This window comes from Colossoma macropomum, unplaced genomic scaffold, assembly GCF_904425465.1.
Source record: "Colossoma macropomum unplaced genomic scaffold, Colossoma_macropomum, whole genome shotgun sequence".
NCBI classification, from domain to species: Eukaryota; Metazoa; Chordata; class Actinopteri; order Characiformes; family Serrasalmidae; genus Colossoma; species Colossoma macropomum.
Window position 1 is genome coordinate 23,618,270 of NW_023494804.1, and position 15,011 is coordinate 23,633,280.

The 15,011-nt window shown below is 37.6% G+C and overlaps 1 protein-coding gene across 1 annotated transcript in view; it reads left to right on the forward strand.

Annotated features, from left to right (window-relative positions):
* The first annotated feature begins 2,790 nt into the window (after nt 1–2,790).
* musk (muscle, skeletal, receptor tyrosine kinase) overlaps nt 2,791–15,011 on the forward strand; it is a 34,013-nt gene continuing 21,792 nt past the window's right edge. The window contains exons 1-6 of the mRNA XM_036595655.1: nt 2,791–3,084; nt 9,970–10,096; nt 10,202–10,353; nt 11,978–12,105; nt 12,274–12,415; nt 13,730–13,854. Of these exons, the coding sequence (XP_036451548.1) occupies nt 3,006–3,084; nt 9,970–10,096; nt 10,202–10,353; nt 11,978–12,105; nt 12,274–12,415; nt 13,730–13,854 (753 nt within the window). The 5' untranslated portion in view covers nt 2,791–3,005. The remainder of the gene's footprint in view (nt 3,085–9,969; nt 10,097–10,201; nt 10,354–11,977; nt 12,106–12,273; nt 12,416–13,729; nt 13,855–15,011) is intronic.

Here is a 15,011-nt window from a genome sequence, read left to right on the forward strand (position 1 = left end):
ACCTTTAAAGGATTCAAGAGACTTTTAAAAGATCCATGCTTTTCATGCTGACATCAAGATTCCCTTTTGCTCCAACCTTCTAGCTCTGTTTCCTCCTTTGCAGTCATCTTCAGCCATGAAAGCACTTTGGAGGCGAGGCGTTATCTTTGTTGCGGCTTCTTGAAATCAGCATGTCCCCCATGAAGATAGGTTTGTTTTCATTTTCGCATCTGTGCGTGTGTTGGAGCTTTTATCTCGTGTCTTTGGCCCTCGCGGAGCCATCAGCATGCTGAGTGTCACAACAGCAAGTCAGAGTTGATATTTTTACTAGCACATGATCTGCTGACACATACAAACCCAGTGTCCTTGAAGACGCAGCCTCCTAAAAACTCAACTAAAAGAAACTCCACACAGCGAAGCGTTTCCTGAGTACTCAATGTTTCCAGGTTTTTCATTTCATACGCTGAACTGCTCAGAATAGCCTCAGCCCCTTATTTATTTTTTCACACCACTACGGCCCTAAAAGGCAAAAGAGCAGAGGATGGGGCCATAAACAAACACTTTGGGAAATGTCAGTCCCCTGCTTAAAATAAATCAGAGCACACAGGCCAGCAGGCAACAGGTGGGTCCCTCCACACAAAGGCTGCCTGAATGCAGGAGCTGCGCCAGTCAGGCTACAGCTATGAGCGTTATGACTGAGAGCTGGCCTGCTCTGTACTAACTGCATACAGGACAAACTACAGCTTTCAGCCTCACACAGGAGAGCAGACACTAGTCTAATGTCTGACGACACACCTTTACACAAACTGCTCCAATATCTTTTGACAGAAAAAAACCTTTCGTTTATTTAAGTGAAAAATCCCAAAACAAATTGATAATTTTAGCATAAACCATATTTACAATGATCAGTGTTACATATTGTTGCTACTGAGACAAAATCACATATCTCCACTGTTGTTTCCTATTTTTTAACAGAACTTTGAAAATGCCAGGTGCGCTTGCATTGTTATAAAATATCATTGTAAATGAAACAAAAATGCTCCAATATTGCTTGAAAAACTTCCCTCCCTTAACTTCCATTCAAAGTTAAGGTTTTTCCTTCTCACATAAAGTTACTTTTTGGAAATAGGAGGTTTTGTGAAGACAGTGATGATATTTAGTTTAATATGATAAAGAAAATTGCCATAGAATTTGCTCTGGTCCTGTATATGGAAATTCTAAATGATCTTTTTTAAGCTAAAAGAGTCTGATATAGTAGTAAACACATCTTAAAACATACTCCTTACATATATGGAAAGTAAGCTGCAAAAACAATTCATTGTTTTTGTGATGTCACAAAAACAAATACATTTACATATAGTCATCTATTTCTGTGAAGTTACAAGGAGTGTTTCAGCCTGGACTGTGTTTGGAACGAGGCCCAATACAGGACAACTTATCAGAACAGAACTCATTTACATTTGTAGATCATAGACACAGTATTAAACAGTCTGTTTAATTCTGTAAAGAGCGGCTGTAAAGTGGTATGTAAAATGAATCTGGAGTGTTTGTGTTGCTCAAACCCAGACAAATGTCAATCAAAACTGGATTATGTGCTGTTTTGTTCAAAAAGGAGATTTAAGTTGATACATTAAGTAATAAAAACTTTAGTCACATGGTTTGATTGAAACTTTTCTTTAAGTTTGTGCTTAGGCAAGAAAAAGAAAAAAAGCAAAAAAATGACTATAAATTAGATTAAATGAATGAGTTATCATATGTTTATTAATAATAATAATAATGATAATACAAATTATTATTATTATTATTATTATTATTATTATTATTATTATTATTGTTGTTGTTGTTATTACTAACTTACTTAATTACTTATTTACTTACTTAAATATTTCTATTCACAAATAAACTTACTTTTGAAAGGGGAATTCCATTAGATTTATAAAATTTCTGCATGATTAAATAGTTCATAAATAGTCATTCAGAGTGTTTTGATGTGAAATGCTCCATTCTAGAAAAACTTCAGATTTGTTCACAGTGGTGGTGATTGGAACCAGATGTCTGAAGAGTTTAATGCCTCTAAAAGCTCCCTCACAGAAATATATTTTTAATGTAAGTTAATACAGATACATTGCTTGTCTAAGACACTGTTTTACAAAAGTTCTGAGAGAAAGTTTTGATATTTTTTTTCCTCCCAAAATCCATTCATGATGAAGAGATCTATGCAAAGCATTATAAGTCAAAATAGTACTCGAACATATCTTATATCTCTGTATTTGCCACTCTTTTACTTTTTTTAGATTCACTGGTGGTTTTGGATAGTAAATTAAATGGCTATATTTGGACTGTACATATGGAGACCCCTGGTTCCTGTCACCACTGTGAAGACATTCAGGTCTGTATGTTTCTCTACAACAAACTGTTTCACAACAAACCACTCTGAGTGACTTTGTTTACATCTCAGTGACTAAATTTTGCAGAATTTGTTTTTAAAATGTTCCACTTTAATGTTACAACTCTAACTGCTGACTTAGATCTATTAATATAAAAACAATAATAATAACAAAATATATTATTCCTATTGTTATTATCCTTATTAAAAGTAAAATTAATAGTAGAAATAGTTCTTCTCTTTCTTCTTCTTCTTCTTCTTATTATTATTATTATTAACTGTGTAAAGGTCCTGGAGAAGCAATGTGTGGTTTGTGTGAGGTGAGTGTTAGCTGAGCATTGTTTGCTGTTCTGAAGCTGCTCTGTACAGTTCCTGTGGACTCTGATGCCTCATATCCCTGCATGGATATCGAGCAGCTGCTGCTGTCCATCTCCTTCAGCACACCGCACATGTACAGCAGCAGTGACAGATTGAAAGGCTGGGCCTGCTACACGCGCATACCCGCAAACGCACACTTAAACACACACCACCCTGTCTGTGGGAACCCTCTCTTCTGAAAAGAAACAAATTAGCTCGGATTTTAAGATGAAGCTGACGGATGGATTTTTGAAGCTGGTTTGAAACGCAGCCTTTCTCAAGCATGAAGCTCCTCGGAAACATTCCACTGCTACAGATCCTCTTTCTGCCATGTTTCAGCCTGATCGGGGGCTTACAGAGAGGTGGGTCCATATGTCTTGCTATGGTGGAATTGCTCAGTGACTGGAATAATTTTATTAATACTGAGTGGCGTAAAAAGTATATAGATCATCATATAGATCAGGTTTCCTGTTGCAAACAACAACATGCGTCATAAAAAGCTCTTTTAACTTTGAATTCACTGTGCTTTGGTTATACAGTGGACACTGGAAGAAAGATCCAGCATTAGGTGTTGAAGTTATGACACTGCCAATGGCATTTGCACCTTAAAATAAGCTGCTACTGTGCACATAACGATTTCTATGAGTGTAAACAATAACATACTGTTGCATGCATTAATATAATCTGCTACTGTATGCATAATGATTTTTATGAACACAAATCATGTCACACATACAACATTATGAAGCTTTCATTTGATCTCTTTTACATATTTAACATGAGGCATTTACATATTTTACATATTCATCACCATATGGTAAATGTGAAAAGACCTATACTTTCTCTCACCACCATATGGTAAATGTAATCGTGGCTTAAATTATTACATGGAACTTGACTCCCGTGTGTGTAGCGCAGAGGCACTGACAGAGGGATTCAAACCCATGCTTTTCTGATTTGAAGCATGAAGTCATATGTTACCTTGGGCCATAATGTAAAAGAGCCCACAGCTGAGGATTTGTATTTGATGGTTTCGGGAGACGAAAATCCAGATGGAGAGTCATCCATGTAGGCCTAGTCATGGTCATGTGATACGCACATAAAACTTCTCATTCAAAAGACAATTCATGAGTTCATGCACAGAGCACAGTGAAGCTTTAGGCAAGCTTTAAAGGAGTTTGATGTAATACGTAAAAACATTTCATAACGTACAGTTCACTGCCCAGTCCATACAGCCCTTATATGGAAAATGAGTTGTTTCTGTGATGTCACAAGAACCAGCTCATTTATATCTATCTACCTATTCAGCCTGTAGCAGTTTAGCTCCACCCATTCAATCTGGAGTTATAAAGAGTGTTTCAGCTCTGAGTGCTTTTTGAGCAAGGGCAACCAATCAGACCAGGGCTCATTTGTCTGATATCATTCTTAAAGGCATAGTAACAAAAACAGCCTGTTTAATTCCAAGGAATAAAGAGAGGCTGGAAAACGGTCATGTAAAAAATAATTTCAACAATTTGTGGTACAGAAAACCAAACAAATGTTATAAGTGGACCATAAGGAAAGACAAAATAAAATATGAGAAAAATCTATAATATGAGCCCTTTAAAGAATCCATATTCTATATTTTCCTTTCTTTTTCTTTTTATGAACCAAAACCAGCCCAATTCATTTTTATATGATCATTTTCCATCCTCTCCTTGTCGCTCAGTATGTGAAACTAATGTAAAAAAATGTAAGCATCTTAAAAATGTAGGTAACTGATTTGACTGTTTTTTTTTCTGTGTTAGCTTACTTTAACTTAGTTTAAAACATTGCCTTAGTTCATGTTTTAAAACTGTGTCTCAGTTAGGTCAACTATCATTTTCACCACATATTCCACTACAATAACTATAGATGCTCAGCAGTAACAACACTCCACATGACTTCAGTGTGAATGCGTGGGGCTAGACAGCTGTAGGCTCAGTGAGCGGTCATATGTAAATATGTTCATGGTTGTGACATCATAACCAACAATTAAAACAGGTTGTTTTCGCAGTTAAATTTCTATGTATGAACTGGGCCTAGCTCAGCCGAACTCCTTTCAGAATCATCTTTGTGCTAAGATTTTGCAAGAGTTTGCCAATCCAGTTCTGAATGGTATGTTTAAAATGTCAATAATGGGCTTATTCACCAACTGTTCTTAAGAGGAAATTTCTTCTTAAAACCCACTTTTGCAGTTTGGACGAAGATTCTGATATTCACTAGTGTTTTCTGATTTGGGATTTGTTCTTAGGTAAGAACAGAATCTACGCACACTCAAGAGCACAAAGGTGTGAACAGTTCTGTGGTTTAAGAACACATCATGAATTTGACGTAGACTTTTCTTTGGACATTTCTCAAGAACAAATTTGAATGATTTTCAAAGATCTACCTCAACAGGTTTCACTGATGTGGATGGAGAGTTAGACTATTTTCGTTTGGCTCATTTAGCACTGAACATCTGAGGAGTCTGACCTCTTAGAATGATTTTATTACAGTTCATCAATTAAAAGCTGATCTGCTGTAATATGGGATGCGACAGGCGAAATTCAGATGGATTGCCAGCCATAAATTTGACATTGACGTAAGACTCACCTCAATTGAATTACTTGCAGAGAAACCATCCCACCACAATCTGCGCTGTAAGAGGAAAATTAATTGATATTGCTCCTCACCTTTAGGGTACGGTACATCCAGCTTGGCACAGCATCCAGAGTAGGCCACAGTAGAAGGTGAATCATGACATTACAGAATGAAACAGCAGAGCAGTGATGATGTGACGGTTGGCTTAGACCACCGAGGAGGGCCTTGATCTGGGATCAGAGCTGCTTTGAAAGGAATCGTTTGGTAAAAAAGAAAATTTGTTTAAATTTTTTCATTCTCCTTAATTGTTACCAGTCAGCCCAGACATTTTAGTATATGACAGTATGTCATACAGTGTCAGAAGGTGCGTAAGTTGCTGTAGTTTGGGATAATTTAGTCATGCAGTTTGAACGATTCTGTTTTGCGGCAAGAAATTTCCAATACTTATTAGATACATTAGCCCCATAGCTCCAGTGCAAAACTAAGACGCAAACTCTTGATGATAGTATGTGTATAGAAATGGTAAGATGTGGTGCATGAATTGCCGTCTTGCTGTGAATTGATGCTAGCGCTGTGTAGCGCTGAGGAAGTCCTTGGCGGACGCACTTGCAAGCTTCAGTGCGAGGAACAGGTGACATATCCGCTGCTTCACACATCAGGAACTGGCAGGTTGTGTTCCGGGAGGTGCAGTGGGCCAGTGCTAATGCATCTCCGTGAGAAAATGTGGTAGGGAGCATGCAAGGTTTGCAGAGTCATGGTGTAAATTAGTGAGCCGCTGACTTTGGGGCAGTGATCGAGATTGACCCACAGACTGTGTGGGGACTGGAACAGGTCAGGATACGTTGTCCTGAGATAACTTATGTTTATGTACTTAAAGATTCCTGACAGGAATAGATATTTTATCAAAAAAAACACTGTGCAAGTCTTTGATTTTGTATTTGATTTTTTATTTTTTTAGTTGAATTCAGTTGTTTCTAAGTTGATTTTTATCATTGTTTTATTGTTATTTCTGTCTTTTTACTTTTTTATTTATTACTTGTTTTATTCTTTTTTTACTGTCTTCATTTTTTTATCTTCTTCAGTTGTTTATTAGGTTTTCTATTATTCTACTTCATAATTTTGTCTATATGACTGTTTTTTGCATTAAAGCATCTAAAGTTTATTTTGTCTTATCTTTATGCTTTATTTATTTTCTTTCATTAATACAGAATTATATTTACTCTTTTCAGTCTCTTGTTTGTTTATAATGGTTGTCTACATTACAGATGCAAGTCATCCTCAATGTGTCGAGTTTAAATACTAATTGATTGAATGATTGATTGATTGATTGGTTGTGTTGCACCAAAATCTCAGTAAAAAGAGTGTAAAAGAAAAACAAGGGTTTCACTTTATTTGGATAGTCCACTATAGATTATCTACAGATATTTAAATTGTTAACAAACTACCTGTTGAAACTGATTATAAACAGTGGTGGGCTTAGGGTTAGGATTTAGCCCAGGGTTAGGGCTAGGACCAGTGTGAGGGTTGGGTTTAGGTTTTGGGTTGAGGTTAGCATTAGGGTTAGAATTAGAGCCAGGTTTATTAAAAGTAAAGGAAATTATGGTCAGTTTAGTAGATATTTAGTTGAATTTTAACTTGAAAGTAAATTATGTTTCTACAAAGCATTTAAAGTAGACTATCCAAATAAAGTATCCAAGACAAGAAAATACTGTAAACTCATGTTGACCATCTCTGGCAGTGTTAGCTACATCAGAAATATGCTTACAGGTTTAGGGAAGCACTGGCCCCTACTATAGAACAGCTTTTGGTCCAGTAAGTCTGACCCGAGTGCTGGTTGAATTGCTGTTGATGTCTGTTGGAGTTTGCTAATGTTGTTTACACAGGTCCACAGGCTGAGGTTGCCTAAAACAGACATGAGTGGATATGACCAGGACTAATTTACTGAGAACAACAATAGCAGCATCCCTGAACTGGCCTGATCCATTCTTACTTAAAGAGGATCATCCTGAAAAGCATAGGTTGATGCTTTAAATAGCTTGCTCAACACATGCTGTTGTTCCATACGTTAATTACATTAGTGCTTTCAATTGTAGATGACTCTAATTTAGCCGAGACTAAACATAGCATGCAGCGATCACACAGCGAGGACCCACATGCAGGATTTTAAAGAAATCCGAAAACAACATTGACAGTATTGCTTTCTGTGGCACCCAGTTTTATATGTGATGTTTAATGCTTATCTATCCTAAAAAGAAATGAAAGAAAAGAAAGAAAGCAGCAAGAAATTCAGGATGGTCTTAGTACTTGAGCAGTTTCCTCCAGCGGATGAATCTTTTAACTAGACTAAACAACTGTTAATGACAATCACAACACAGCAGCCATTTAAGTGAAGTTAGCATCAGACACTATCACTCCCTGCTGTGTTCACAGCTTATTGCTGCTGGGGTGCAGCGACTTAATAACAGTTGTTTTCTTACAATAGAATCTTTTGAAACATGTACTGTACCTTCATTTCAGTGTACGGATCTCAGTGCAGTCAATGCTTGATTTGAAGAGGGATACAAGGAGATGCCTCCTCTGTCGGAAGAAAGACACAAGCCAACCCCCTTGTAAAATGTCCATCCCCTCTTTTCGTACCCTGGTGGTATCAATCAACAACTCTATTACTAATATTTTCATTCCATCCATATGTGAGATTACCGTACTACATGAGTTCTTCAAATCAAACAAACGAGTCCTGATCAGGCAGAGCATGCACACCTAGTGAAGAGGTGGTTATTCAGAATCACGCACTCACACTTTTCATTATGCTGTGGAGTGTTTGGTACAGCGTCAGGGTTGCCAGGGTCGCTGATAGCAAACGACTCTCCTCTTTAAGGCACAAACACCTGGCCCAAATCGAGGTAGAAGGCAATGACGTGGCAGAAATTTTGAGCCACCCCTTTTAAACCATGCATACATAACTGATAGTCTAAATGTTGATGGTAAAGGGTTTTGTCAGAGGGAATAAAATGCCCACCGAAGATCTAACAGGTCAAGAGGCAACTTATCTTATTATCTAGCATTCCATAAAATTAGCAGTACTGAGTAGCTTGTCTTATCTTATTCTTGAAGAGAAAAGGTAGCTTGTGAAGTATAGCTGCGCTGGGTTAAAACCACCAATTCCCACTTGAACTCCACCACTGGGTAGCCTATAGCCAGCTAGCAAGAGGTTCTTAGGTGTAGCTGGGTTCTGTAGGCAAATTAGCTGGCTACACTTAAGAGCTGTTGCTTTCTAACAACAGACTCATTCGAAACACTTACTGTATCTTCATGAATTTACATGTTTAAGTGTATTTTAGTTTAAAGCATTTTGGAATTATAAAGCTTAAATGAACCTTGATAATGTAACCTCTACCCAAACCCAAAGGAAAAGATTTCTGAGATGTAGAAAAGAGCTATAAAGAAAAAGATGATATCACATCTTTTCATTAATGATATTCAACTTAAACTGGGGTGAGTCAGACACAAAAGAGTTACAGGGTGATTTTATTTAATTAATTTTTATTTCTACATAATTAAATGATTAGAATTCATTTAAAAGTCATTCAAAGTGGTTTGTTGTGAAACGTGCCATCCTGGAAAAACTTACTTCAGTCAGAGGTTCACAGCAGTGGGGATAAGAACCAGACGTCCAAAGAGTTTAATGCCTTTAAAAGCTACCCGACAGAAAGATATTGCATGTGAATATGTTGCCTAATACATTGTTTTATGATAGTTCTGAAATAAAGTTTTGCCCTAAAACACGAGTCTATAAGTTTCCCAACAATTAACCATTTTACACCAAGACACCCTGAACGACTTTGTTTACATCTCAACAATTTTATTGTGCAAGGGTTTTGAAAAATCTCTGGAATTCCACTTTAAATCAACTGTGGGACATTGTTTCATTCAGTGTGAGAAGATCTGAGTGTTATTCCTCAGAAGTCCAGTTTCAGAAACAGGAGAAAATTCCTGAAGACGCACTGATTTCAAATATGACTTTCTTTTAGAATATTTCATTCCTTTATACTTCTTTCACAATGACCAGAAACTGTATATATGCTATCAGCTAGCTGAACAAGCCTTAGAGTATTATTCGAGCGAGCTTTGAGATAACACTGGCGCAACATCCGCAGTATTAGCAGTGCTACGTCCACATTATTATTGGCATTAGAAGCATGCCTCCTCTCCCTCCGTGACCCTCGTTGAGGTCAGTTGAGCATGGTATTGCGAAGAAGACCGTTCAGAATGTAAACTATGCTGTTGTGAAAGCTTCATTTCACAACAGCCACAATAAATGCTTAGTTTGCTATTTGAGGTCAAACGCTGTGTGCCATTTTTCTTGTAAATTTGTCCTCCTTCTTAACTTGATAAATGACAATGAAAGCTAACTTTGACCACAAGAAATGCTAAGTTTTGACCACTGCGTGTGACTCATTGGAACCTTGTTGCCTTGAAGGCCTAGGTCTAGTACAGGCTAAATAGCTTGAGAATGCTATTTGTGCTATGTGTGTGCTGTAGTTCGCAGAAGTTTGATGCTAATGAAGCACTTTCTCTGCCTCCCTCACCCCTGCGTCCCCTCCTCTTCTCCTCCATCCCTCTTTCTTTCTTTATCTCTTTTTCAGCTCCTCGAATCACAACCTTACTTGAAACTGTGGATGCCTTGTTGGATCACAATGCAACTTTTATATGTGAGGTAGACTCTTATCCTTTAGCAGACATTTCTTGGACGCGCAACAATTACCCCATACGGTCAGTCATTTTTCCATAAATATGCTGTAAATCAACATCTTCTGATATAAAACACAGGAAACAGCGCCCTCCATGTCAATAGTTGTGCTTTTTTGTTTACCACAGGCATTATGATCCACGATACATTATCCGAGAAAATGGCCAAATGTTGATCATTCCCAATGTGAAGGACTCAGACAATGGAGAATACTGTTGCAATGCCAACAATGGAATTGGAGAGCCAGCAAAAAGCTGTGGAGCTTTGCAGCTGAAGATGAGTATGTTGTACATAATAAATATGATCTCTAAATATGATATACATCATGTGAGTATATGACGTGACTTCACACATGACTTGTAAAGTCATATATATATAAAACCAGAAATCCAATACGCATTACGTACCATGACCTTCATCCAAATGATATCACTACCATGCACTGCATTTGTAACGGTTTATGCTCTGTTGGTAAAAATGATTTGTTATTTTCTAAAATTGCATCCCATGGTAAACAAAAATGTTCCAAAGCCAATACATTTTGTCCTTTGTAGACATTTCCCACAAACGTCACAGGATTCTTGGAATGAGAAGTTTGTTAAGTACTCAAAACATGAATATTGCTACATTCAAACTACAAGCAAGCTAACAATAGTAATTCTAATACTGCTCTTCAACTCCTTTATATCACCAGCTGCTCAAACTGTAGGCTACTGCAACCAAAGCAACTTAACTACCATAACTGACCATGCTTGGTGGTTTGTGTGGGGTATTTTAGTGAGTCTTATGATGTCAACTCAATGCTCATATGCGATGTTTGTGTTTTAAATTAGTTAATAGGTTAATAACCTCTTAATTCATAGGATCCAGTGATATTCAAACAATTTTTGAGAACACCTCTTCAAAAGTTCCTGGAATCATGTTGGTAAAGCCTGATACATTTTGTCCTACGTACATCTTTCCTCTGAATGTCACTAAACCTCTAAATTATGAAGTCACTGAAAAGTTGAAATATGACTATGTGAGCTAACAACACTGCCCACTGAACTGGCACCCTTACCAAAATATATCAAAAAAATATTTTATATAAGTGCTGTAGTTAAGCAGTAGTAAGTATATTTGGAGTAGCTGGTGCTGTTATATGTTAGTGTTGAAGCTTAATAGTAAACACTTTCATGTATTCTTACTTTTATGCAATATCATTGTGCAGGAGTGGTAGTTTGCTATTAGCATGGACATAACCATATTCATATTTCAACTCCTTAATGACATTCTAATTCAGATGATCTTGGGACCTTTATTGGAAAAATGGTTAACAGGAACCTTTTTGAGTTTTGAAAATCCCATTTCTTTTTGCCAAAGGGAAGAACTACAGAATGATGCCATCATTTCAATAAGTACACCTCTGTATATCTACACTCTTTTCATCAGCTCCACTTACCATATAGCAGCACTTCGTAGTTCTACAATTACAGACTGTAGTCCATCTGTTTCTCTGCATACTTTGTTAGCCCCCTTTCAATGGTCAGGACCTCCTAGGACCACCATAGAGCAGGTATTATTTGGGTGGTGGATCATTCTCAGCACTGCAGTAACACTGATGTGGTGGTGGAGTGTTAGCGTGTGTTGTGCTGGTCTGAGTGGATCAGACACAGCAGTGCTGCTGGAGTTTTTAAACACCTCAGTGTCACTGCTGGACTGAGAATAGTCCACCAACCAAAAATATCCAGCCAACTGCATCCTATGCACAGCATTCTCTGACCACTGATGAAGGACTAGAGGATGACCAACACAAACTGTGCAGCAGCAGATGAACTACTGCTTATTGTGTTGTCCATTTTAAGAACTTCACAGTCTTTGAGATAAATTTCTATGTGTATCCTAAATTCCTGCTACTCTTTCAGAGCCTCAAATTAAGAGACATCCAACAAACATCACATTGCTACTGGAGTCCAAGGCAGTGTTGCCATGCGTAACGTTAGGATATCCCAAACCAGATATTTCCTGGATTAAAGATGAGGATTTAATTAAGGTAAATCTAGGGGTTCTCTAAAAGTTTCCAGTTGTTAATCTAACACTTTTGTATTAGAGAAAAAGTGGATATTTATCAAAGTCAGATTTTGACTCTTTTTGTTTTTAGTGGTAAAGAAAACAATAGAAAATATTAATTCCTTGTCTTTGTGCTGCGTCACTGTTGCAGGTTGATAGCCGAATTTCGATTTTGGAATTTGGTGCCTTAAAAATTCACAGTATTAAGAAGGAGGACGCTGGCCAGTACCGATGTGTAGCTAAAAACAGCTTTGGGATTGCCGTCTCAAAACCGGTCACCATCGAAGTACAAGGTAAAGCTACTAAAAGGAATAGATTGGCAAAAATCTGACTTACACAATTTTATTTACATTTCAACCACTGAATTGGTTCAGTGGTTGCAATGTAAATAATGTCATTCAAAGTGATTTGATGCGAAATGGCTCATTTGTAGAAAAACTTACTGACTCAGATTTCTTTACAGTGGTAGTGATAAGAACCAGGAGTCCTGATGTCTACCATACAAATATAGTCAGTTTATTTTGGGGACTTTTCTTGGAGTTTTCTTTGGGGACTCTTTTGCTTTAGAACACCCTTCATGTATCCCTCCACCATGAACCCATTAAAATAAATACATTTTAGGCCAAAACCTTCTCTCAAACCTATTGCAAAACAATGTCTCAGACATCAGGCTGAGTATTTATTGCCACGTCATGTAATAACTTTCTGTGATGGAGCTTTTAGAGGCATTAAACTCTTCAGACATCTGGTTCATATCACTACCACTGTGAACAATTCCGAATTTCTAAGTTTCTCTAGAATTTTCTTTGCCTCAAACTACTCTGAATGACTTTGTTTACATCTTAACCATTTAATTATGCAGATTTTTTTAAGAATCAGTGGGGTTCTCCTTTAATTATTCACAAATATGTGGCTTCTAAAGCCGTACGAACACTGTTATCTATAAAAATGGTCAACATTTAGGCTTCAACATGGCTGCTACCCCTGTTTTTAACTATATTGTTAAACTTGTGTCCATTTTTATAGATAACAGTTTGTCATACAGTGTCAGAAACCATATAAGTCCGATTACTTAACAACTTTGTGTGGTTGGAAGCAAACCTGTGATGATTCCTCTGCTGAAAAAAAAAACAGCACAAACATGAAATCCATGTCTTATCAGAACCTAGACTGTTTCTACCCATAGCTGACTTACACATACAAAATACGTGGCCTTGTTTTATGACATTACAAATGACTCATATGGTGGCTGAAACGTTGTGAAATGTTGGCATGTATTTCATGTTAATAATGTAATGTAATAAAGTAGGACTTTTTAGGTATAACAGAAGCAGATTTAATAAACTGACAAAATGAAAACTTAATAAGTAGAGATCAAAGATCAAAGAACTTCTAGAATTTTACTGCAGACCCCCTGTGGCCCCTTGAATTGCTATTTTAGAGGCACTGAATGCTTCAAATGACTGGTTCCCTTCACCACCACTGTGAGCAACTCATCCTGTAAGTTTCTATAGAATGGCACATTCCACATAGGCCACTCTGAATGACTGCTTGCATCTTTGTGATTTAATTTGCAGATTTTTTTTTAAAATGTTTCATTTTTTCAGCTCCTGCTAAAATACTTAAAGTTCCAAAAGAGAGGAAGGTGCAGATTGGAACAGAAGTGGCTTTGGAGTGCAATGCCACTGGCAACCCCATCCCCTCCATAACTTGGCTGGAAAACGGCAACACGGTAGGTCTATGCTTCATTATTTAACCAGGTACCTTATTTTCCTGCACTCGTTTTCCACTGTCCTTTCCCCTTCTTCTCCGTCTGCCTGCTTCTCCACATTTCCTTCTTTGTCATATTCATCTGAGCTCCAAAGAGCAAACTAATGGTAATTTAATCGCAGTCATTTGACTGGAGCTTTGAGCAAAGCACAGCCAGCTCAAGCCAAATGTCAGACTTTGCATTTCTAACATGTATTGTCCACTCAGGCCAGTGGGAGGCCTTGGGGGGAGCTGTGCATTCTCCGCTCGATACCACTATTAACACCATTCCAGCTATGTTAATGACCTCAGAACACTGATGTGAGATCACTGATAAAAACAGCATGGGGGGCTCTTTTAGCCAGACATTTGAAATCAAGTTTATCAGTTAGAACAGAACCACAATCACAGCTGCTGATATCAGTATCCAAGCACTGGCTGCTTATTAATAACAAAAGACGGGGCTTTCAGAAACACTGCTGTTGGGAAATGTGTGTGTTGCGTAAGCAAATCACTCTGCAAGAAGCCATTCAGGATGTTTAACAGAAGTTTCACTAGACAATATCTAAAGCTCAGTTCACATCCATACAACAAGACGAGAACATTGTAAAAAGCAGAGTGATCAGTATGAACTCTCTAGGTTTGGTGCCTTGGATGCCAAATGTTGGTGTTTTAAAGGGGCCTGTATCATGGAAAACTGATTTCATATATATGAAAACTAAGCTGCAAAAACAACACTTTGAATTAATTTTCTTTGTGATGTCACAAAAAGCAATGCAGTAAAACATACCTACCTATTCAGCCTACAGCAGTTTAGCTCTGCCCATTAACACCCAAGTTATAAGGCCTGTTTCAGCCTAGGCTGCTTTTGAAGACACAATAGGACAGCCAATCAGAACACAGGTCATTTAAATATATGAGTCTTAAAAACACAATAACAAAAACTACTTGGTTAGTCCTAAGGGTTAAAGAACAAGAGGAAACTTTGTTTTTACAGGAGTTGGGCCCTTTAAGAGAGTGGACAGTAAGGTAAACTAGGCCTCTCTGGCCTCTGTTTGAGGGGAGGCTGGCTGCTCAAACATCCAGGCCAAATCCTAAATGTCCCCCCTCATAGAGTTCACCACACAGAACATGAGCTAA